We start from the raw sequence: 26,374 nt of genomic DNA on the forward strand, positions 1-26,374 counted from the left end.
TATATTTATGCCAAAAAGGAATTTGTTCAGCAAACTGTATTGGAATTAGTTAACAGTCACCTGTTTCAGTATATTTTGCCTTAACCTACCCAGAAGAATTCATTTCCAGAGCGCCATTGAGGCTGGTAGTTGGTATTGGTGTTTCGTACGGAGACATGGGGGGAGGTGCTGGTTTACTGGCATGGCCTGTCACATATGCATGTAATTTTGCAGCTGATTCCTCATATTCCTCTTCTCCGTTCAGCAGCAGGTCTACCATCATAGATGATTCCTTATCAAAATTCATCTTTGTTGAATCATCTTTACTCTCGGAGGAATCAGCATCTAGAACCAATAGGTAGATTTAATCAAACTAAAACATCACAAGAACCATGAATAGTACATACAAACTAAAGGAACTGTTTGCTGGATGTTTTGTATTAGACACATGCTCCTCATCTGATTATGTTTATTATTGCTTTGTATCCTATTGACAGTCAGGGTCCTTTAAGGACTTTCTTGGTTTGGTTGGTGGAGAAAAGCCTGAGTTCTCAGAGAAAACCACTGCCCTGTGGGCAATTCCTTGCAACTGCCCCACATAGGTCTCAAACCTGCGACCTAGATTTGGAGAGCTAGTGATAAAGACAGTCAGATGCCTTAAACACTCACCAAACTGTGGCCCCATCTGATTATATCCTACACATTTTATACACAGATGCCATAAAATCATACATATTTAATTAAATATTATGTTATAGTACATCCCAATCAAACACAAACCATTAAAAAGAAAAATAATTGATGACCCAAGAAAAAAAGACCTATACCATGGATTGACAAGTCTTTTAGTTGACTAGAATATACCTTGGTTGTCAGCCCCTGATTCACTGTCCTCCATGGTAGGTAAACCCACACTACTAGGTAGGCTGTCTTCAGACTCTGTGATGTTACTGATACACTCCTCTGTCAACTCAGGTGTGTCATTGTTAGGAGGATAAAATTTCTCACCTGTACAGAAAAACACAACACTTGATCACCTGTATCAGGGTAAAAAAATTGACCAGTCAGCAATATAATTAATTGACCATAAGACAGGTGAGCTAGATATGTGCATTCATTCAAATCCAATCATTCAGATAAACAATATGTTTGCCTTACTGAAGTCCTGATATTGTGAAGTCATAAATCTTTGTTGGATTTTTATAACATTTATTTCATTGATACTTTCAATCCATGAATTTATTATGTCCATGAACTTTTATTCCATCTTATCATAATGCAGTGTTATCTTTTCTTATGAATATTTAGTCGATACATTGTGTGTGAAAATTCAGTCTCACAAGAGCAGGTAACTCTGCACTATGAAAAGACAATGTATAGTGTAGGCAGATTTATTTATCAACAAAATCTCCTGTCCTCCACAAATCAGTAATTCATTGAAAAACCACAAAAATTGAGCTCCATGAACACCTATGCTTTTACAGTAGTGAAGGAAATCTGTACCATCAAGTATGTCTTGTAGTAGACATGTTATTGCATGTCCCGCCCAAGGCCCTCCCCAACTGATGTTGCTGTGACTGAACTCCATGTTAGATGCCAGTAGTATGAGTTTTTCCAGCTGTTCCTGCCCCATGGCCTCAGATAGAGTAATAGCCGGCCGTGTAGTCACACAAATAGTGGCAAGCACCTGTTACAACAGATCAACACCACTGCAATCAGGATTAAGTGGAAATATTAAATAAATAACAGGTAATTTCCACCATTCAAATCTAATTAGAACTCAAGAACAACTTGCCCCAGTGTATCACTAATTAGTACCCGAGAGAACCAAGAACATTATTACAATTTTGTTTCAGATAAATTAGACCTATTGTAATAATTACTCATAACAAGAGTGTTAGCTGTCGAGCATCAATTAAATCAAATGGCAAAGAGCTAGCTTTTATGTGTGTTGTATATGAACAACAAAAATATTGTACACTTCCACACTGACGTAATGAACACTTACACAATATTTGTCCATCTTTTCAGAAATATCAATTTCACATTCAACAGATGCAATTACCTTGCAGGTGACCAGAAACAGGTCAACATTACATGTGAAGTCCATGCTCAGAAGGAGGGCCATGAGACCCCGCACTACCCGTAATGTCTTGTCCTTGGGCAACACCAGAACACCGTCATGATCAAAATCTCCATTACTCTTACAGGAACCTGCCACCTCATCCATCTTTGGTTGTTTACGTAAGGCATCAACACTGGACCTCATCTGAAAAATTTCAATGACATACTGTTCAACAAAGAGCATATCAAATGCTTAATTTGGCTTTCAATCCGTATATGTTAACCATTGGTAGAAAATGATACATGATGCTCTGTTTGGTACAGGTAACATGTATGTATCATATGTAGTACAAACATCTCAATAAGAATCCTAAACTATCACAAAATCTATTATACTGTGACCACAGGAAACATGGCCCTACCTTAGAGGCATACTGAGACAGCTCTTTGCGGAACTGTTTCTCCTGCTGTTTGAGAAGCGAAGTACTGCTGCTTGAAGTTGTTTTGTCAGAGTTGAAGAATGTCTTTTGGGCCTGTTGAAGATCCATAAGCTTTTGTTTGTGATGCAGAAGTCGTTTGTGCATGGACCAACGGTATACTTTGGAACTCTTCACCTTACTTTTATTGTTAACCATATTATGGTCTCCTTGAATGAAATTCCATCTATTTGGTAGACTGTTACCTGCATGGAAAAGATAACAAAACAAGAATTATTTAATCAGTATCATATTTGAACAAGAAGGATTCTTACACTCATCTCAATATCTAAACAATTATGGCAAAAACTTTCATTATTTTCACAAATAATACTGTCAAGTGTTGGATGTATTGATTAAGACACCAATATTTATGTATGTTTACAGGGTACGCAACTAAATCAAAATCACATTTTCTAAGTTTCCATTAAATAATTAGTTTATGTCATAATTTTATCATTGAACAGAAAAGAATTTCATATGTTTTTTCTTCTATTTAACTCTTGAAGTTGAAAATTTCTACCCACTTGGCTTTACATTCCTTGTCGGCCTTGTAACATCATTCCAGGATAAATACTGTGGTATCATTTCATTATCAGTTGAAGACATCACTCTAGGTCATATACACAAGAGCAAAAATAGGATATTTTTATTCTTTTACTAACAGTAACCATGTAACTTTAAGAATTGAATCATTGTACTTTACCATTTTCTCGTTTTATTTGACGGTCTTCTCCATTTGATCCTACAACAAATGTGTGGTCCAGGTTCCGACACAGGAATAAAAGTATCCATCCCACTAGTGTTAAGTCTATCAACCCTGCTGAAACACACAGGGACATACCATATTACAATCTTATCAAGGCAATTAAAACTATGTATACTTTAGAAATTTTTTCTCTATCTTTCAAAAAAATGTGGTGTGAGAAGATCAAGAAATTGGGAAATAATTCTAAAAGTTTTTGTGCAGACGACACAAGGCACTGACATCATTGCATGCACAAGGCTTTAAGACATCTTTTTAAGTAATGCTTATTTCTATGAAAATTTTCTACAAACAGTTTAAGTATGTATGATGAAGGCAAACCAATATCTTATCATAAACTCTTATGCTTCGTTGTGCTAAAAACACCTCTAAGGAACTCTTTATTTTGATTTCTGAAAGACAAGGCATACCTGTTTGACCAAACTGCATTGATTGCTGGCTGTTAATGAGAGGATTAAGGACACGGGCCAGCATGTCCAATAAACTCTCCATGATGTGTACAGCACTTGGGCCTGACAATACTTTCTGTCCCATCGCCAATAGCAGTACAAACACCCTGCAGATTAGGACAGTACTTGTTTTTAACCAAATAAGAAATAGAAGAATCTAACATGTATAAAAACAATCCATTCCAAAAATATATGTTTCATACTGATCCTGACAGATCACATATACACATTCTGTCCATATGATGGATAAAGAAATCTAGTCTGACAGGATGTGTGAAAGAATTTCTCAGTCTTACAAATCCATGAGGCTTTGTGGAATTTTCTTTTCATACATCCTAGGACAAATTCTATCTACCTTTTTTTATAGTATTTTTTTTTTCAAATCTTCCCTTGTAACATTTGTGAAGCCTTTTTTACTGTCACCTGTCTTGACATTATTAATAGCACATTTAAAATAACATTGTTTTCAATTCTACCTTTACTGTAAAAATCATGCCCAACTTCAATACTGTTTTCAATTTTGCATAAAATAACTTGAACCCTTCTTGAACTGATGTACCTTTCCAATCATACCAATATTATATTTACTTAATGCTAAATCATTTTCATGTCTTATCTTTTCTCACTCATTTTTCTTTCTAAGTTTTTTGCTTTTGCTGTTCTCAACCTTACCTATCTTGGGAGAAGATCTGTGTATTTTCTGAGTGGAAGAATTCCTGTAGAGCATTGCCTAAGAAGTTGCCCCACCACTGCTGACTACCACAGACCCGCATCAGTAGCATTCCCATACTAATCTGGATTTTCTTTGTCCCATGTACACACAAATGCTTGAACAACATTTCTGAGTTCATAGGGTCCAACATTTTGAACAAAGAGGCTGGTGATTGTGGAATACTTGGTGACACAGTTGTTAAACTGATTAATGTGTCAAGTGTCTGCTCTAGCAAAAATCTGAGTTTGTCTGTGCAAGCCTGACGCAGTCGTGTGTTCAGTGTCCCTGAGGTCTCCACTCTATGTCCTTTGAATCCTAAAGCACTATTGAGTCTGTCTGTTGCTCTTTGAGCGAGGTTCTGTTGAAGCTGAAGTTGAAGGCAGTCATTATAGGCCTGTAAAATTTTATTATCACAGTCATTCTTTTTCTGCTTTTTCAAATAGTACTGTATATGGCCACTGGCATACTGCTGAGTATTTACAGCTGCCAACAAATTCTCCAGCCTGGTTCTAGCCAGACTGTAGCGACACTGAATGTCCTCCAGCAACGACATGTACACACTTAGTTGGGCTAATAAATGGGGTTGGGTTGGCAGTTCCGGTTGACTCCCTGACATGCCTTGAGAGCTCTGCTGTTCTAGGTAACTGTTCCACTCCCACGGCAAGATACAACTGTGCCCATAGAATGCACCGATTGGAATCTTTGTTCTTGTAGAACCACTACCATATCTGCCAATGGTGGTTATCTGAAAATCAAAATCAAACCAAACTGTTAAAATATTGTATGAAGGAAAACTAATGACTATTGGTTATATAGTTTTCTGAATCCATATGTCCAATAAAAGAAGCTGATTAAGAATCAAATTAAGATCACATTTCGTTTTCATATTTCCACACTGAATCGAAACAATCTTACAGCAAATTACCTAATGTTTGCTTATGTTCACCACAATAAGTAAGTATGATGGGTTAAAAAAAATTAGTCTTATTTACCTTGAGGTATCTACACACAGGTGCTGGCATAATATCATTCATGATGAGAGATCTGCTTCCTATGTCTCCAGCCACCACAAATCTTTGACCATCTATCTCCTCACCCTGAACCCATACATCTATAGATAACGAGGCAAGATCGGCACAAGCTGGGATCACCACATCAGTTAGCACCACTGGCTTACCAAAGTCCAGGATTACAAATCGACGAGCACCTTTGAGCAAACAGAATTACAATCATATTTTCAAATAATGATATATACCTTTTGCAGTAGTTCAAAAAAACGGAAAACTTCAAAGTCAATAAAGTCAACAAAAAAAAAAAAAAACAAAAACAAAACAAAAAAAAAACCTTTTCAAAATTACTAAAAAATTAGTATGAAATCTGCTAATGAACTTGTTTATTGGGTATGACTATAAAAAATTTGACTGAAATAAACCTGTCGATGGGGGGTTATTATACAGCTGTCTTTAACAAGATTCTACATGCATTCCCTTATAAAAAGAGATCTGACGAGTTGAAAAACAACAGCACAAGAGGATCAGTATTGTATCACAAAAGGAAATAAACCATTGCAGTACACACCTGAGTGCATCCTCTCTATGACTAGCACCTGTAGAGGTGGAGGCTGCAGCAGAGTCTGAGTGTTGGGAATCCCTAGTGATGATTTCTGGGCCTGAGCATACTGTTGTTTCAAGGTGTCAGACTTGTCATTGGTGCCTTGATTCTGTAAAAACATATATTATACTCAAAATACTTCAAACATGAGCTACAATGCTGATTTACTCATATGAAAACAAGAGCTCCCAGATGGATCTTGGCATCCACCACTGTATGGCTTTTATCAGTTCCATAGAAGCTGGATTTTTTCCATTCTTTTCTCTTATTTGCCGGTTTGTTCAGTCCCAAAATAGAACATGCGAGATGGACCAAGAGGAACTTCATTTACCCACATGAAATTTGAAATTAATTGGTTCCGTACTGCTCAAACAGCAATTATTGACTTCAATCATGAAAATTCATGAAAGCAAGCTTGTTAGCCATTTTGTTTCAGTCTAAAATTTTGCATGCATACAAGTCTACATCTAACCATCCTTTACTTCTCCGAAAATAGTAATAGCAATTGTACACTGCCAAAAATACTTTCATAGGTAAACTCCAAGATGATCACCGGGAAGCCATTTTGTTTTTCTAATTAATTTCCAAAGCAATGGGGCACAACTAGGAACCAAGGGGAACTTTCATATAAAATTTGAGAAAGACCCATCAAGTACTTCTCAAGAAATAGTGATAACAAAAACTGTTCCAGGATGGATGCCAAGTGATAAATGAGCCATAGATGTAGGGCCATTTGGATAACTCACCACGTATTATAATGGTCTAATTACGTTAAAATCAAACTATGTTATTCCTGTAAAATCTATTTTTCTGGGTTTTCTTTTTCATCAAATCACAACAAACTTTCATCAACAATGAGGCTATCTACCATCACCTCAATTATTAACAGGGTTACTGACCATCACCTCACAATTTATAACAGGATACCTAACCGCCACCTCACAACCTACAACAGGGTTCCTCCCCACCACCACCTCACAATCTACAACAGGACTCCTCCCCACCACCACTTCACAATCTACAACAGGGTTCCTACCCACCACCACCTCACAATCTACAACAGGACTCCTCCCCACCACCACTTCACAATCTACAACAGGATTCCTACCCACCACCACCTCACAATCTACAACAGGGTTCCTACCCACCACCACCTCACAATCTACAACAGGATTCCTCCCCACCACCACCTCACAATCTACAACAGGATTCCTCCCCACCACCACCTCACAACCTACAACAGGGTTCCTCCCCACCACCACCTCACAATCTACAACAGGGTTCCTCCCCACCACCACCTCACAATCTACAACAGGGTTCCTCCCCACCACAACCTCACAATCTACAACAGGATTCCTACCCACCACCACCTCACAATCTACAACAGGGTTCCTCCCCACCACCACCTCACAATCTACAACAGGGTTCCTCCCCACCACCACCTCACAATCTACAACAGGATTCCTACCCACCACCACCTCACAATCTACAACAGGATTCCTACCCACCACCACTACCTAACAATCTGCAACAGGATTCCTACCCACCACCACTACCTAACAATCTGCAACAGGGTTCCTACCCACCACCACCTCACAATCTACAACAGTGTTGCTACCCACCACCACCTCACAATCTACAACAGGACCCCTCCCCACCACCACCTCACAATCTACAACAGGGTTCTTCCCCACCACCACCTCACAATCTACAACAGGGTTCCTCCCCACCACCACCTCACAATCTACAAGACTCCTCCCCACCACCACCTTACAATCTACAACAGGACCCCTCCCCAACACCATCTCACAATCTACAACAAGGTTCCTACCCACCACTACCTCACAATCTACAACAGGGTTCCTCCCCACCACCACCTCACAATCTACAACAGGGTTGCTACCTACCACCACCCTACAATCTAGAACAGGACCCCTCCCCACCACCACCTCACAATCTACAACAGGGTTCTTCCCCACCACCACCTCACAATCTACAACAGGGTTCCTCCCCACCACCACCTCACAATCTACAAGACTCCTCCCCACCACCACCTTACAATCTACAACAGGACCCCTCCCCAACACCACCTCACAATCTACAACAGGGTTCCTCCCCACCACCACCTCACAATCTACAACAGGGTTGCTACCTACCACCACCCTACAATCTAGAACAGGACTCCAACCCACCACCACCTCACAATCTACAACAGGGTTCCTCCCCACCACCACCTCACAATCTACATCAGGGTTCCTTCCCACCACCACCTCACAATCTACAACAGGACTCCTACCCACCACCACCTCACAATCTACAACAGGACTCCTCCCAACCACCACCTCACAACCTACAACAGGGTTCCTCCCCACCACCACTTCACAATCTACAACAGGATTCCTACCCACCACCACCTCACAATCTACAACAGGTTCCTACCCACCACCACCTCACAATCTACAACAGGATTCCTACCCACCACCACCTCACAATCTACAACAGGGTTCCTCCCCACCACCACCTCACAATCTACAACAGGGTTCCTCCCCACCACCACTTCACAATCTACAACAGGACTCCTCCCCACCACCACCTCACAATCTACAACAGGATTCCTACCCACCACCACCTCACAATCTACAACAGGGTTCCTCCCCACCACCACCTCACAATCTACAACAGGACTCCTACCCACCACTACCTCACAATCTACAACAGGGTTCCTCCCCACCACCACCTCACAATCTACAACAGGACTCCTACCCACCACCACCTCACAATCTACAACAGGGTTCCTCCCCACCACCACCTCACAATCTACAACAGGGTTCCTACCCACCGCCACCTCACAACCTACAACAGGGTTTCTCCCCACCACCACCTTACAATCTACAACAGGGTTCCTACCCACCACCACCTCACAATCTACAACAGGATTCCTCCCCACCAGCACCTCACAATCTACAACAGGGTTCCTACCACCACCACCTCACAATCTACAACAAGACTCCTACCCACCACTTCCTCACAATCTACAAGACTCCTACCCACCACCACCTCACAATCTACAACAGGATTCCTCCCCACCACCACCTCACAATCTACAACAGGACTCCTCCCCACCACCACCTTACAATCTACAACAGGATTCCTACCCACCACCACCACCTCACAATCTACAACAGGGTTCCTACCCACCACCACCGCACAATCTACAACAGGGTTCCTCCCCACCACAACCTCACAATCTACAACAGGACTCCTCCCCACCACCACCTCACAATCTACAACAGGATTCCTACCCACCACTACCTCACAATCTACAACAAGGTTCCTTCCCACCACCACCCCACAATCTACAACAGGACTCCTCCCCACCACCACTTCACAATCTACAACAGGACTCCTCCCCACCACCACCTCACAATCTACAACAGGGTTCCTCCCCACCACAACCTCACAATCTACAACAGGACTCCTACCTACCACCACCTCACAATCTACAACAGGACTCCTCCCCACCACCACCTCACAATCTACAACAGGGTTCCTCCCCACCACCACCTCACAATCTACAACAGGGTTCCTCCCCACCACCACCTCACAATCTACAACAGGGTTCCTCCCCACCACCACCTCACAATCTACAAGACTCCTACCCACCACCACCTCACAATCTACAAGACTCCTACCCACCACCACCTCACCTCCCCACCACCACCTCACAATCTACAACAGGACTCCTCCCCACCACCACCTTACAATCTACAACAGGATTCCTACCCACCACCACCACCTCACAATCTACAACAGGGTTCCTTCCCACCACCACCCCACAATCTACAACAGGACTCCTCCCCACCACCACCTCACAATCTACAACAGGGTTCCTCCCCACCACCACTTCACAATCTACAACAGGACTCCTCCCCACCACCACCTCACAATCTTCAACAGGATTCCTACCCACCACCACCTCACAATCTACAAATTAGTACCTACTAACCACTACTACCTGTCATCCCAAAATAAGACTCCTACCCACGATACAATCTACAACAGGTACCTACCTGCTGCCATGTCTCATTAGGTGGTGTCAAGGGTGGGGTCATCACCTGTGGAGTGGTTTTAGGGGTGGGAGGCAACAGCTGATCAGAGGTGACAGTTTTCGTGGTGAGGTCATCAGAAATGGTTTTGTTCACCTCTGATAGAATCTTGATGGCATCTTTGATGTGATCAATCTTGTGTTTGAAGGTGGTCTTGTGTTTAAAGGTATGGCTTTTTTGGCTGTTTTCCTGCATAAGCTGTTTAGTCATATTGGATGACATTGATGCAAGAGTAGAAGCACTGGCTGTGGGAGGCTGTGAGGGAAGTGCTTCCCCAAAATTGATGGTACCAGAAAGTCCAGATGTGTTGAGAGAGGCAGAGTGACCTGTAGCACTTGTATCCAGTCTCTCCATTTTTGTACCATCACTTGTAGAATGGCAAAAGAAATGGAGAGGCTCTACTTCCAACAGTCCAAATATACTACTCCTGGCATATTCCAGTTGGGCCTTTGAAGACTTTTCTGAGGGAGGATTAAACAAGTCATAGAAGTCCATTTCATCAGCTATCAGTGTTGGAATCACCGAATTATTGTTGTTGTTCCCAGCAGTAGAACCAGCGGCTGTTGCTGCATAGTTTGGCGTGACTGGGATTGTCTGTTTCAGAGCCATGGGAAGATCAGTGTCAAACAGATCAGGATCAAAGGGTTGACCATATAAACCAAACCTGAAACAGAAACAACCAATCAGAGTGATAAGAACTAAAGCTGTGATAGAAATAACCAATCAGAGTGACAAGGAAGTAAACCTGTGACAGAATCTACCAATCACAGTGTTAAGTCACTAACACACATTAGAAAATATAAAGTTAGATGTTCTATCACAGTCACTCAAAAAACATGCCAGAAGAATGTTCAGATAAAATAACAATTTTAGAACATATTTTTTCTGGTTGATAATGTCAATGGAACAGAAGTTCTTATAACAAAACCTGTACTGATTGTGTTATAAGAACTTCTAATTGAAAGATAATTTCGACAGAAGAATGAACTTGTTTTATAAGTGATATTTCAATAAAACCCTTGCATACATCAGTATGCAAAAACAACTATTTTTTTCTAAAACTTGTGGTTCAAATAATCCGACCCCCAACCCACCTACAATTAGGGGAGTAGTAGGCCTTGGTTTAAACCTAACATGACACTCAAAGATCAACGTGTTGCTGATAAGATAATCATAATCAAACAATGTTATATTACATAGGATGTAGAGTTATTTTACTAAAACAGTTACGACACCAATCCTTCAATAAGTTAACAGGCAAACACATTTACCCTAACTTAAGATATGGAGTGAACTTAATGCAAGATAATTCCATCAGAGAGAAATAAATACAGTAATGAAAGTTGATTATAACTATCAAATCGACAATTTAAAAGTTCTTATTATTGTAATTGTTAATGTGTAATCTGAAATACCTTACCTAGACTTCAGTAGTGAATGTAGAGGCAACAGTCTGTCATAGTAATGTTTAGCAGTGAACATCATGAGTTCAGCACATTGCTGGGCAACTGTTGTTGTATCCACACACTTAACACGGTTGAGCATACTGAAAAACCACTTGACTGCACCAGCTGAGTGAGCAGATGGAAGCAGCTTAAGAGCCTCCAGTAAAGCATGCAGTAGACCCCAGCTGAAGGTTGGGGACACATCAGTATCAGATGAATGCTTGTTGTGACTGAAAAATATTAAGATGTTCAACATCAGGGCAGTGGCATCAGCAGTTAAATTGTCATACATAATCAAATAAAACTGCCATTTCTATATGTTGTAAAAGTACTTCTGACAATCAGAACTATTACACTGAATAGTTTTCATTGTTAAGCTCTTTTTGTTGAATAAACTGTGGACCAAGTTTGTAGTGATCTAAAATTCTTGTGTTATTTGTTGGGAGTCAATGATAATTATAGGATGTACAGACTCTGTACCAGATACTGATCCACCAAACACTTTAAAACATACACATGTATCATTAGTTAAAACTGCTATAAAAAATATTTTTCAGTTACTGTTTCATGTTATTTTAAATGTGAAGGATATGCATTTCAATCTAGAATTATTATTATTGACTATGTCATTATGAATAATATCTACATATCAAAGTGTTACAACTTACTCCATGCACATAGCTAGTAGCCTTGAACATTTGTGAGCTGTGGTACGTGACCCGTAGATGAAACAAGCTTTGATCAAAGATCCAAGTTTACTTTGAATTGTCTGTGGCAAAGACTTTCGGGAACTTCTGTAACATTAAATGTTCATCAGTTCAATACATACAAACTTTTTGATTTTAACACTTAAAGAACAATGTACTGGGTATAGTGTCTAGTATCCTAAAGACTTTAATTCAAATGTTGTCTGATCAATGATTCAGCAATCAATATTTGTGTATCAAACCAATGATTTAAGAATTCTAATACCACAATAACACTGAATCTATAATAAACAAATATCTTACACATTTATGAATATATGTATATAATTTTCAAGTTATCTTTTTCACACTGTAGAAAAAATAAGTCTGAAAAAGTGGCAGCTGTAACTACATGCTTAAAACCAGAGGTATGATAAAATCTTTTGAGAAATGATAATCTTATTTTGTTGTATCTGTGACTGGCAACCACCTTGTTCTGTGTCAAAATTTATCAGTTATAAATCATTTAAGATAATTACAATATTATATCTAGATTTAATTAAAATCAACATTTAATCTCCTAAGACCTGTTAACACACATATTTTAATGGTAACCTAATATTCATGCTTTTCACTGACAACATTTTGCCCAACATAATCATGCTAAATGCAGTTTCTTAATGTGGTTTACATAGCAATTATTGTGGAGGCCCAAATTCAAACTTGCACAATATGCCAAAAATGCAGCCAAATTTGTGCCATATAAAGTATGCTTACAACATGTATTATAACCTACTTTTTCTCTGGATCCTTGTTCTGTACAGCAGTGATCCACATCAGAATATCTAGTATCATATCCTGCCACTGTTGTTTACTAACCCCACCAAAAGTAAACTCATCCTCACAGCCTACTGCTGACAAAAGATTCTCATGGAAGTCAGTACTTTCTATCATCGAGATTCTCTGTAATCTGAAAGATTTTATTAATGATAAGATGTACAAATTGATTACTTAAATTACGATAGATTGGCAGGTGAAGGGAATAAATCAACCTCAAAATGTTCCAACTACTTTGTTAAATGAAGATATAAATGTATCTGAAGGACAGAAAAGATGTTAGTGGCCGACAGAATCATAACTTTTAAAGTAGGACACTTTGTCAATATTTTTCATGGTTATTTCATAAAGATTATTACAAATGGCAGTTGAGAGTTAAAGTGTATACCTTTCTTTTGGAAGTGCCAACTTTTTGGACTTCCTAATGGTGATAGACAGCTCCTGTATCCAATCACAGCCCTGTAAATTCTCAGGTAACTTGGGCCTGGGCAGAGCTGAGATTACAGTCTCCTTAAGTGGTACAAACAGATCATTGTCAAATGCAGTCTTCATTACCTTCATCTTTTGAGCTGTACTTGTAGCTGGTGCAGTTTTCTTTTTGGAATCCTACACACACATCAACAAAATTACTCACCATCAAAGTTTATTTATAATGATCAGAGTTTTAAACTCAAAACCTCTAAGGAATTCATGAAAACCAGGTACCTTTATAGTTACACTAGCACAGTTAGATACAAATGTTTAATCATTTTTACTTGGTACCTCGCTAAATATGAAGAAAAGATATAATTTACACTCATCAATTGGGGCTTCACATGTTGGGCACACATTTAGAAGAAAGTGAAATACAATGACATGGTAAATGGATTTCGAGTGGAGATGATAATAATCTGTAAAAAGGGGACATGCTTACCTTCGGTTTGTCATTTGTTTTGTCGTCTGAATTTTTGTTCTGAGCAAACCCTTTGAAGTGCAGGAGGAAAGCTTTTGGCTTTGAGCTCATCAGCTGTGGACTTGTAAGAGTGATAATACCACTATTACCAGATAGATCTAAACAAGAAGAAAGATTAATAGGGCCACAAAGTATCTCAGCATTATGACTTTCCTGGAACAGAGGATCCAGAACATTATTGCTAGAGCTCTCCGTTGGCTTACAGTAATTTTCCTGTGATTCAGAACTACTGCCAGCTCTGGACATACCAAAGTCTATTCCTTTGTCCACATCAGCACTACTTGGACTTGATGGTATGGTGGGTTGACGACCAAGACTAGTGATATTTTGTTTGAGCAGTGTCACCTGTATGTCTGGTGGATTACTACACTGGGGTTGTAATGTGAACTTGACATCCACATGTCCAACACAGCAAGGTCGAGGCAAGACTATCTCCAACATGTGTTCCTCCCAAGTATTGCTGAAAAGACAAATATATATTTCCTAGAATTTTTAAGTTGCTATGTCAAACAAGCAAATTATGGATTTGCTACTTTAAAGGAACACATATTTGTTTATGGTCATATTTGCGAAAAGATGATCAAAACTCGCACAAGAGAAACAATAATTATGACACCTCATGAAATTTAAAACTCCAACACCCATATTTTGTTCCTTTCAGTGTTTCCTTCAGTCCTCCCCCAAACATATATTTCAGGAAAAGCCTCAAATGTAAGTTTATTAAGTAGGAAATAAGAAAACTCACCAATCCTGTTGAAGTTTCCATGTCCTTGTGTGTTGAGTAGCTTCTCCTTGATGTTGTAGGTGCTGAGGGTGTCGTCGCTGTTGTTGTTCCTGTTGGATCTCTGTCCAGCAAGCTGGCACAGTTGCAGTAAATCGAGGCATCAGATTCTCAAACTGAATCAAGTTATGTAGGATTACCAGATTCTCTACATTGACAGGCTGCATGGCAAGCATGTCAGACCCTAATGGAGAAGAACAAATGGTTTTAATATATTGATATTATCACAATTCAAAGTGTTTCATATTGGGAGAACTTACAAGGGAATTATTTTGTATCTGACATTGGAGGTAAATACATTGAAATTTTCAATACTTAACAATCAGTGATTTTCTGCAATATAAACAAGATTGTGCCAAATAATCAAATTTCTAGTAATAATGTTACAACATAATATATAACTTTTTTTGACTGGAATCGGAGACTTGAAAAAAAAATATATTGGGAACTGTTGAACACTGTTCACAAATCAATTACCATCCTGCTTTTGCACATCATGTTGAGTAACCAAGTCAACAGAACCTGTCTGAGTTTATATTACTTGCTAATGACAAAGTGTTTTTTATGAGACACTGGTCTGAAATTGCACCTTCATTCATACTTATTCTAAATACCCCATGCATGTTCATCACCAGCTACAACTAACCAGGACTGCACTTATCTGTAGACTCTCTGCTCTCCTGTTCTGGCTTACTCTGCGCTGTGTCAAACTCAACAGGAAATTCTCCATTGCACAGTCCATCAGGTGAGTCGAGTGGATTTGTCTTTGTTTCAGGTGGACCGTGGTCACAAAGCTGGTAGAAATGAAGCTTTCCTTGTGCTGTACATATACATAGTCGCTCAATACCTGCAAAATTAGCAAACATTTTCCTAATGTTCCTCAAGGTGTGCATATATACCTGTACAATGAAATTGGATTATTGTGTCAAGTTATTATTAAAATTAATTTCCTATTTATGTATCTGTTCTATCAAACAGATTACATCATGGAGGTTAAAAAGCAGTTACACTTTATCTTACAACTTACCTATTTGCATGTATCTATTAACAATTATAAATACAAAAACTTTGGTCTACAAACTAATGATGATTACATATTGACTTCAATATTGGTTGAGTTCTGACAACTATTTTTCTTTAAATATTGAAAAATTACCTGTGCAGTATGTAGAAGAAACAAACATGTCTCCCCTTGGAGGACTGACCTCTGCAACCCGACTGAGATCACAAAGGTTGAGAAGCCACACTTTACCACTGACTAGAGTAACAGCTATCTGACCATGGATGCCAGCAGATGGCCTATTAGAGACTGAATTTGGCACTTGACCCCCTTGTCCATACACTGCAAAGTCATCGTCATCCTCTTGCAGGTCGCACACGTCGTGTGGAAGCACCAGAACAGTTTTCACACCCTGACTAAGTTTGTCAATACACCTGATTACAACAGGTGACTCGTCCAACACTGCATACTCACTACCATAGGTAAAACTGTACACTAATATACAGCCCCCTTGGCAGTCCCCATTTCTCTCACTATCCTTTTGCAAGTCTAAATCCATATCAGACACAGAGCTAGGTGAGCTAAGGTCCTCAGAAGCAGTTTGAATTTCATCACAGTTATTTGTTACCGAGTTGGATATCACAGTGTTGTTCTCCGCTGAAGCAGCCGCATTCCAATGTCTAATTCTCGGCTTCACAACCACCACCAAATGTTGTCCATCTAATGTAGGAATAATATGAGAAATTTCAAAATTGTCAGACCGCAGATTCTCTGGGAGTTCTACACATTGTAACACAGCCCCAGCTCGTAACTTTAATGTCACTGAAGTATTTCGTATAGTTACATCTTCGGCCTTCCTAGTTATGTCAGGTTTTGCAGGCTCAGAATCAGTTGGACCATTGTGTTCCTTAACAACCACAGGTGAACTGTCACTGGTCACAGTTGTGGACACATTAATGGTACCAGTGAAGTTGGTACTAGGTCCAGGGGTGATCCCGGTTATCTGAACATCTGGGTCTGGATCAGGATCAAACATAGGATCCATCTGTGCCCAATTACTACTACTGACAGTAACACTGTCTCCAGACCCTAGCACTGGTACATTAACATAACTCAACCCACTAGTCGATAAAGAGGAGGAAACCTTTTTACTTTCCTTTTCCTTGTGTTTACTACTTTTTCTACTATCATCTTTAACAGCTAACAAAAGTATATGTGGCACAAATTCAGTAGAATTCAACAATTCATCATGACATGCTTCATCTTCATCCTCCTCATCTTCGTCCTCAATAATCCTTGGATTAGAATCACCACTTACCACTTCATTAACTTCATTCATGAGCTGAACTTCTGTTGTGATATCAGTGTTTTGTACCTCCTTGTTAGTTAGTGTGAGATTAGTCCGCCTGAGGGAAGCCCCACACACTACTGTGGGTTGAGGATAAGATCTGGATTTCCTTTTGGATTTTGTACCACTATTTCCATTACTGCTTTGTTTTGATGAAGACCATTTTTCTGGATTGGGCTTTCTAAGGACACATAAGGATTTCACTAACACATCTTCACAAGGCCGGGACCGTGTACTGGCTTCTGTTAAAAGTAATAATAACATTCAAACATCTTGAAACCAGCATATACATTATAAAGACATTTATTTTTCAATGACATGTTTAAATTTCTTTTTTTTTTCAGTTATATTTACCATTGTATTAACACCTTAATTGAATACACATATTCCTCTTTTTGTGCGAGTTGAATTTATCTTACTAATGGAACTCACCTGATTTATCCGGTTTGCTATGAAGTGGTATCTCATACAAAGATTCTTGTTCTTTCACTTTATCATCATCTTGTTTTACATCTAAGCCATTTGTCGATAAAAATTCAGGTTTCTCATCACTTCCACCATCACCATTTGTTATGCTGAAATATAGTGTACTTACAATGTGGAAGTTTTTTTTTCTAATGCTATGTAGCAAAGTATACCTATATCAGGGTTTTCCATAAGAGCCGGTCGCTGGCCAATTTGACCGGCTACTTTGATCATTTGGCCGCCTACACCAATCCAGTTCCGTGATAATGTTCCGTACACGACTACACGTACATGGCAGGCCAGCCTCCTACTTTCACTACACAGCCTACTACTAACAAACTTATGGAAAACCCTGTATATATTATAAACAGAAAAGAAACAGGCAGAGAACGACTCATCTGTCATTAAATGTTTTGGCAAAAACCTCACACATCTGTGACCTTCAAAGTTTATCAAAGTCAAATTTACATCAATGTGAGAGTACTTTACAAGCTTTGATGGATGATGGATAGATACCATCAAATCACACTCAGAAATAGCTACTTTGTGACTAGTATGCTCTTATGAATTTTATGGGCATTACATATTTCTTTGAGAACACTGGATGGATGCTAGGTCAATATTGCTATAATATAAATGTATTTGAAAGTTCTAAGTTTAAAAAAAAAAAAAGAGTCTATCAATACAATCTTCTAAGCCAGATGAACAATATCTTAAACTCATTGTCTGCATAACTTTGGTAATTTGTTAAAATAAAGATTATACAGGATCATGTTTTTAAAAGCTTAGTGTTAGGAATACAAAAAGGAAGTATATACCTTTCACACTGCTCAGCACCTTCTGAAGACTCAACATCTGTGGTCTGAGTGTGGATCTCTCTCACACTCGGGCGGTCAATCTGCAGACCAGTCTTCATTGCAATGACAGTGGCAGTTGGATCCAGATTAAACTGACAGTGTTTCTGTAACAGAAACCAATTTTGATTTAGTTAATAAAATATCATTTTTCCTGACTTCAATCTTCAATTATCAAGATAAATGTCAAAAAAAGGAAAGAGTTAAGTCCCCTTTAATACAATTCAAAACAAAGGACTTTCTTTGTTTTCAAGCATCATCACAATACTTTTTTTCAAATAAACTTAATGGTATCAAAAAGATAAAACAAAAATTTAAATAATGTTTCTTTTACAAAAGTGATTTTTAAAAAATCATTTTTCTAAAAGAATAAATTATTTGCATTGATACATAGATGCATATATATGGTATAGCTTTGACTTCAATACCTGTTATATGGGCTATTAATTCTATACATCAAAAAAATTAATTAATGACTTCAGAAAGTGATAAATCTTAATCTTACTTGGTTTTTATTTGTGCAGGTAAATGGCAGTTAATTACCTTTGAAATCTTGGAGATGTTCCACACTACGATGTTTCCATTCAAGGTAGATGTTGCCACAAAATCATCTGTATTGGTTGTACTCAGACATTCAATCTTTTCAAAATGGAAAAGAAATCAATATATACCATCTTACAAAATCATAAAACAATTAACAGTTAAACATTTCCATATAAATATTTGTGTAGAGATATTTCGCCATTTTGAAAACTAAAAGCTTGTGTACTGTTTTCAGTGAAGCACATTAAAGAACATGCAAAATTATAGGACATATAAATTTCAATTGTTAACTCATTATATACAGATACATTTCGATTTCAAAACAATGAAAAGAAAACTATGAAGCTCACCCGATTAAAGTAAAACGTAACAAAAAGATGTTGATTTATGATACCTTAAGATTAATGTATTTTCAGAAATCTGATTAACTTATCATTGGCCAATCAAAAAGAGTGAAATCAACAGCATCCATAGTGTTTGTACAAACTTTTTCATTGCTGTCCCCATGTCTCCTTGCTGGCTGACTTGCATAGGTAACTGCAGAAAGAAGTTGTAATAGTTTCAGTTTAGAAATTTACAGACAAATAAAAAATTCATATTCAATCATTTTTAAATGTTTATTCAATTTTGTCAACCAGATACTAAACAGATAAACTTTAGCAAAGATATTAATCACTCAGAGGCACATTATGTGTGTACTTACCACTTAGTGGTTTAATAATGAGTGTACTTGCCATTTAGAGGTAAATTCTGAGTGCACTTGCACCAAGAAGTAAATTCTCCACAAACAAACTTGTAGGTAAATTCTGTATGTATTAATCACTCAGAGGCACATTCTGTATGTACTTACCACTTAGAGGTACATTCTGTGTGTATTCTCCTTTCACAAATGGACAAGCAGGTGAATGTCTTTCATGCTCAGACCTGAAACAGTGGTCAATACAATAAATCTGTTTAATTAAACCTCACAGAGGGAAAATTGTTATCCAAGTGTACAGATTTTTTTTTCTTAAAAAAATACTACACTTTTCTTACAGATAAATCTTATGTCTCAAGTTCAATCCTACATTTGCAGCCATTTATAATCTACATTATAAATTATTTACAAATTTCAGTCTCTAAAATCTAATTCATCCAGCATCAACAAAATTCAAGAGTGGTGAACTACGACACCTATACTGGCTTGGGAGAATACTATCATGTATGAAAAGCAAAAATGGATAATTGCTGAATTGCTAATTGTATGCATTTGTCATCAGTCATACCAGGGTTCATCTGTAGGCTCCCAACACACCAGGCACACATTGCAAGTAAAACACATGGCTCTGTCATCTCCGATAGAATTGGGCTGGTGATAAAAGCCTGCCTGGGACATAGGATCTGGTAAAGCCCATCTATAAAATGAAAGTTCATTCTAAACATAAGAATTGTGTAATAGAAACATAAACAAAACTGACATCAATTCATTAAATGTACATAATTATATGTTTAAACAAACATTAAATTTTCCTATTGTCTAGACAACAATTTATTCTTTCAAACATTATATTTCTGTGATTGTGAATTTTCAGATGTTTCAATCATATTTAGCTCTCTGGAAAAAGTAGAAGTGAACAAAAAAGTAATTGAAAGGCTAATATTGAGTTTCAAGATGAGAAATAAGTATGTAGGTATCCAAACTGATTTTAGTTTTAAGACTCAGTACACACTTGTAATTCATATGTGGCCACTTTTTGAAGGTCTCTTGTCGTGCTGCCTCACTATACATCATAGCTCTCTCACATGGGGCACTGGTGCCCTCCAATTGCTGTGGGTTGGGCAAGAGGTATGTTAGTCTGTCACTTATAGCTGAAGCCACTGATAAACCTGGGTTGTACACCATCAGTCTCCTCATCTCTGACACAAGACTTGAACATACACTTTTCAGGATGGCATGGGGAAGCTCTACACAAACTGTTGCCCACTGAAAATGGAGGAAATATTGCAATTTTAGATCACTATTATAAATAAACATCTTACAAAATACAAAATGTTAAAGATGCTGTGACTCTTCAGCCGAGCAGAATGTCCCATTAAAGAGAAAATATTGATATGGAGTATTCAGATATCACTTTTATTGGGGTGAGAAGAGCAAACTACTTTAATATACCTTGGATGTTTTAAGATTTCCTTTTGTGGATTCCTGCACAACTTCTATCCCTTTTTCCAGCTCCTTCACAACATCATCTACATGATCCACTCCCGGGAGCTCTGCACTGACTAATGACTTCAGCAGCTGAATAGCCTATGATACACAATAAAATACTGCATGTAACAAACAATTCATAGGTTCATCATTGTACTTCTTAATAAAAAAAAGCCCCCACCTTACTTATCTTTTCCACTAATACACTCGCAAAGTAATGTACAAAAAATTGACAAAAACGCATTCATGCATCAGCAGACCTTAGCCCTATCCTGGCATAACAACTGGCTGATTTTAATGGCTGAAATTTAGTTGTAGTTTAGAAAAAAGAAGTCAAACTTAAAATATGACTTTGCCTGCATATTTCACATCATTTTCGTTCATTAATAATTGACATTTCCTGACTTTGTCATATGTTACCACTTCTTTCACGCGATAGAAAAGTTCTAAATATAGCAACATATATCCCAGCTGCTGTAAACCTATTGAATGTGCTGAACTGTGGATGTATCTGTCCGTTAAGTATTCTTATCAATTCAGAAGTGTAAGAACCATGATGAATTAATTGTGTGTTTATGTTTGTAAAATTTCATCACCTGGTGAAATGTTTTAATCAGACAACTGACAGAAAATTCCTAACCAAATTGATGACGACCAGAATTAAGGATGAATGCAGCATGATCAAAAGAAAGCGGGTTGGAATCTCAATTGGAAACTCTTTTTTCATTTTTTTCACATCAGAGTGCTTAAATACCAAATTTAGTCAAGGTCAAGGTTTTAAAAAAATGAAAAGAAACTCTACTTTGGTGTATGTTTTAGGGTTTAAACACTACTGCAGTACGCTTTAAAAAAATAAATAAATAAAAAAAATAGTGGACCCTGCTGAGCATTGTAACACTCTGATTTAGGACACTTAAACAAGATTAACTGCTGGGCATTGTAGCTCTCTGACTTAGGACACTTAAACAAGATTATCTGCTGGGCATTGAAGCCCTCTGACTTGGGACACTTATACAAGATTATCTGCTGGGCATTGAAACCCTCTGACTTGGGACACTTATACAAGATTATCTGCTGGGCATTGAAGCCCTCTGGCTTGGGACACTTATACAAGATTATCTGCTGGGCATTGAAGCCCTCTGACTTGGGACACTTATACAAGATTATCTGCTGGGCATTGAAGCCCTCTGACTTGGGACACTTATACAAGATTATCTGCTGGGCATTGAAGCCCTCTGACTTGGGACACTTATACAAGATCATCTGCTGGGCATTGTAGCCCTCTGACTTAGGACACTTAAACAAGATTATCTGCTGGGCATTGAAACCCTCTGACTTAGGATACTTAAACAAGATTATCTGCTGGGCATTGTAGCCCTCTGACTTAGGACACTTATACAAAATTACCTGATACATATTTGTATGTTATTTTATGAAGTTGATTTAGTATACATCTAAAGTCAGTGTTGATAAGGTAGACACGCTTAGAGTAATAGCAGAGAAATGATGTTTATGTCTTCAATATATGGTATTATATATGATCTAAAACTCATTGGTGCAGAACTACATGATAATTTAGAATTATAAGAAATTGAAAAAAGGTTATCTATTAAAGAAAATACTGGAATCACTTTCCAAAATTATTCAAATCAAAATGTTTGTGAAAACTGATTCACTAAGGACAAATAACTATCAAATTTGAATATGATATTGGGTATCTATCAGGGAATAATACGTTTTAAATTCTGCCAGTAAAGTGATACAAATAAATATATCTAGGTGATGCATTTTTGAAAATACTGAGTGTTTGATTTCATCTAACCAGGGAAATGTTTGCTTGTATATGTAAATCCAAAGAAATAGTAAAAATATGAAAACATTTTTTTTTGACAAAACTAGTACTGTACCATATACAAAGTACCAGAGTTTAATACAACTGTCACCACGCTCCTAATTGTTTTGTTTATGTTGATATAAGGAATAGCTAATTATCTCCCTGCTTTAGGGATATATTTTTGATATATCTTGATATTACGTTAGTTTGATGCGCTGTATTTAGTAGTGTTGTGCTACCTACATTTGAGTTGTCCTTCTTGGGTTCCCGAAATGAGTTTGCACATGGGGGCATGCAGTTGAGATCGAGAATTTATTATAAAAATAAGCCATTATTGACTGCTCAGGCTGTCATTGTTTTCAGTGGCTGTAGCTCAATTGTTTGTGCAAAGTTTTTCATTCATGCAAAGTGGATTGTTTCTTACTGTTACTAGGAAAGTACTGCTCTGCACTAGCATAACAAGTATACAGGCAAGCTATCAACATATTAACAATATTTTCTTCATTATTTTGTTGATTAATTTGCATAGGAACATAAATTGTTACTTATTTTCACATACCTATGTATGTTTCTTCAGTTAACATGATTGTATCAAAAACGCATTCAACAAAATATTGTCAAACTGAGATGTAAACGTGTCCTGAATTAACTTATGGAAGGAAAACCCAAGTGCAGATAATCTCAGGGCTAAAATATCCATCATGCAGTTTAACTCAGTAACGAAAACGTTCACGAAAACTGTTGGTAGATTAAATTTCTGAATACTGAATAGACAGGGCCCCAGATAACTTTCTGGCTGTTGGAGTAAAAAAAACTTGTTTTGGGTAGATTCTTTTCTGTTTTTTCTTGGAAAACTGACTTGAAAAAATCTCTATGACTGATATAAAACCACACAGTTTTCTATTTTTCAATTGATTTTGAAATTCTACTCATGGTAGATATTGGTGTCAATATTTCAATCATTTCATGTACAGCTGCATGTTATTTGATGGCATTCTTTCAGGAGTTAATCGACATTTTCCAGGATCTCCTTGAATAAGTTGGTACATCATACAAGCTTGTCATACTGAAACTGTTACTACTCTTGGCAAGGGAGGTAATAATTATAAATAACGACCAGTGCATTTGATTGCAGCTTTCGACAAGTTAATTAATACCTGAGACAGTTATGTTTGATCTTACATTCATCATATTAAACAACATGCTCAGGCACATTATTTTGGGCACATTCATTTTCTTTTAAATCAGCCTTTTCTGTACCCACAGAAATATTCTTTATAGCATTTCAAAAGAAACTGAAGTGCAAAAACATTGAAAATGTTGGTTATCTGAAGCCTTGAATAGACCAAATAATTCTGAATGAAAGTAATAACTTTAACTATCAAACGTATTTTCATTTAATTGCATGTTTATACCTCCACTAAGGGTATCTCCACTTTGACCAAGTCTTCTGCCTTTGATACTGGAGGCTGTAGAGAAGTGTCCAAAAGGATCATACCCCTCAGGTCACTCCGCACTCCAACAGCATTTTGATCACAAAATACTATTCTGTCTCTTCCAGATATATACACACATTTAACTGCATCTTTGCCTTGTGCTGTGAACAAAAATGGGAAGTACCTGGTATAAGAAAATTGCCTTGACCATTTACAGATGTTGGTGACTTTGTATATAAATTGATAGTGAAAATCAAATAATTAATATAAAAGTAAGAAGGATGGAGGATCAACCTTTGTGAATTATATGGCTTATTAATAGTTTACATGCATCAAATTATTTGCTAACTATCGTCAATTAATTATAGTTTAACTTTCAAACAATGATCAATTTCGGCATACAGGTGAAACAGTGCTTTTATGGTCTTTTTATGAAATATTTTCTTTTTTTTTCAGATTACCATAGAAAATGCATAATCAATTAAGTCGTAGAACAAAGCTGGGCTAAAGTAGATAAATAAATTAGCTCTTTTGCATGTCAGTAATTTTTTAACCAAGGATTTCATGGTCATTTATAAAATCAGCTTTAAAATACAGCTAAACAAGACAGGAAAGATACAGGCCAGATGCCTAACTTCTAGCATCAGAAATTACACAATGTTATACAAAAAGAAGGGATGTAAGCCAACCTATAGCAGTTAATGACAATTAAAACTGAAGGCAAACTAAGCATTAACAGCAGTCTCCCTTGAAAATTCTTTAACAAATTTGGTAAGAAGCAGGAATGAAATAATTCTGCCATGGTTTCCTCAAATCAAATTTTGCTTTCAGATATTCATAAATGCATCATCCAGCAATTTGTACAATAAAATGAGTTGAAAATTATCATGAAGTATGTTTGCTGATATAGTTGATATTGTTTTTAAATTACAATAAACAGGACCTAATCCAGTAACACTTCATTGTGTATCACAAATAAAATCTTATTTTTTGTCTGGGGATAATTCATTATTTCTATTTTTCATTTCTTAATGGAAGAATACAACAGTACAACTTGTCACAGGAAGTTGTTGCCATATAGTTAGTATGTATTCATATACCCATGACTGGGTGCACATTTTTCTGACAGTTATCATTTTCATATATAAGTTGAATTCAATCTTGTCCGTATGTGTCTAATAAAAGATATGATCTCGAACTACTCCAGAACAAAACATTGCAATAATGGCCTTGACAGAACATAATTCTAACCAATAATCACTGAACCTGGGGGAAATGAATTTTCTAATGACATGTAGCAACTTTCGAAATGAGTTACACAATATCATAACACAAATTTACAAGAGGAGTCGAAGTAATACATGGGTATCTCTTGCGCCACTAAATTACGGACAATTTGACGGAATTCAGTTGTGCAATATATAAATTCATATAATTTTACTCCGAAGAGGCGTACCGGAAAGACTTGATTTTTGTAAGATGGCTCCAGAGGCCACATCATAAATTTTTACGGATGGTTCTTTAGTTGATACAATGATGGAATTCAATGCAGAATGGTATGTGACGTCGTTGGCTGGTTCACCAACGGATATACATCCGTCCTCTCCCACATACCACTGCCTTTCAGTGGCCGCCATCTTCTTCTGTAAATCTCGCAGTTCATGACATCATCGATCAATTTTTTATCGAATTTTCTTTTACTGTGGTGGTATATCGACACCCACTCGGTATTCAGCGACAAAATTGCTTAATAAGCATAAATTTAGTTCCATACAAGAGCATACATAAGTGATAAAACACATAATTCAAGATCAAGTTAAAGGTCACGTGATCTAAATAACGTGA

At 37.5% G+C, this 26,374-nt stretch overlaps 1 protein-coding gene across 1 annotated transcript in view; it reads right to left on the reverse strand.

The window, feature by feature from the left end:
* The window catches only part of LOC132548911 (baculoviral IAP repeat-containing protein 6-like), a 51,040-nt gene extending 24,874 nt beyond the window's left edge, over positions 1-26,166 (reverse strand). The window contains exons 1-30 of the mRNA XM_060212812.1: positions 25,986-26,166; positions 24,509-24,690; positions 21,224-21,358; positions 20,784-21,037; positions 20,340-20,468; positions 19,925-19,998; positions 19,562-19,611; positions 19,075-19,170; positions 18,496-18,638; positions 17,645-17,787; positions 16,778-17,454; positions 16,021-16,717; positions 15,511-15,711; positions 14,829-15,048; positions 14,045-14,543; positions 13,520-13,737; positions 13,117-13,264; positions 12,277-12,389; positions 11,584-11,838; positions 10,128-10,827; positions 6,025-6,166; positions 5,439-5,653; positions 4,407-5,191; positions 3,696-3,841; positions 3,226-3,339; positions 2,466-2,725; positions 2,045-2,269; positions 1,483-1,666; positions 844-987; positions 90-324 (exon numbers count right to left, since the gene is read on the reverse strand). Coding sequence (XP_060068795.1) covers positions 90-324; positions 844-987; positions 1,483-1,666; positions 2,045-2,269; positions 2,466-2,725; positions 3,226-3,339; positions 3,696-3,841; positions 4,407-5,191; positions 5,439-5,653; positions 6,025-6,166; positions 10,128-10,827; positions 11,584-11,838; positions 12,277-12,389; positions 13,117-13,264; positions 13,520-13,737; positions 14,045-14,543; positions 14,829-15,048; positions 15,511-15,711; positions 16,021-16,717; positions 16,778-17,454; positions 17,645-17,787; positions 18,496-18,638; positions 19,075-19,170; positions 19,562-19,611; positions 19,925-19,998; positions 20,340-20,468; positions 20,784-21,037; positions 21,224-21,358; positions 24,509-24,690; positions 25,986-26,166 — 7,565 coding nt within the window. The remainder of the gene's footprint in view (positions 1-89; positions 325-843; positions 988-1,482; positions 1,667-2,044; positions 2,270-2,465; positions 2,726-3,225; positions 3,340-3,695; positions 3,842-4,406; positions 5,192-5,438; positions 5,654-6,024; positions 6,167-10,127; positions 10,828-11,583; positions 11,839-12,276; positions 12,390-13,116; positions 13,265-13,519; positions 13,738-14,044; positions 14,544-14,828; positions 15,049-15,510; positions 15,712-16,020; positions 16,718-16,777; positions 17,455-17,644; positions 17,788-18,495; positions 18,639-19,074; positions 19,171-19,561; positions 19,612-19,924; positions 19,999-20,339; positions 20,469-20,783; positions 21,038-21,223; positions 21,359-24,508; positions 24,691-25,985) is intronic.
* Between the last annotated feature and the right edge of the window lie 208 nt (positions 26,167-26,374).

This window comes from Ylistrum balloti, unplaced genomic scaffold (assembly GCF_031769215.1).
Source record: "Ylistrum balloti isolate Yb309-2 unplaced genomic scaffold, AGI_CSIRO_Ybal_v1 Utg370034, whole genome shotgun sequence".
NCBI lineage: Eukaryota > Metazoa > Mollusca > Bivalvia > Pectinida > Pectinidae > Ylistrum > Ylistrum balloti.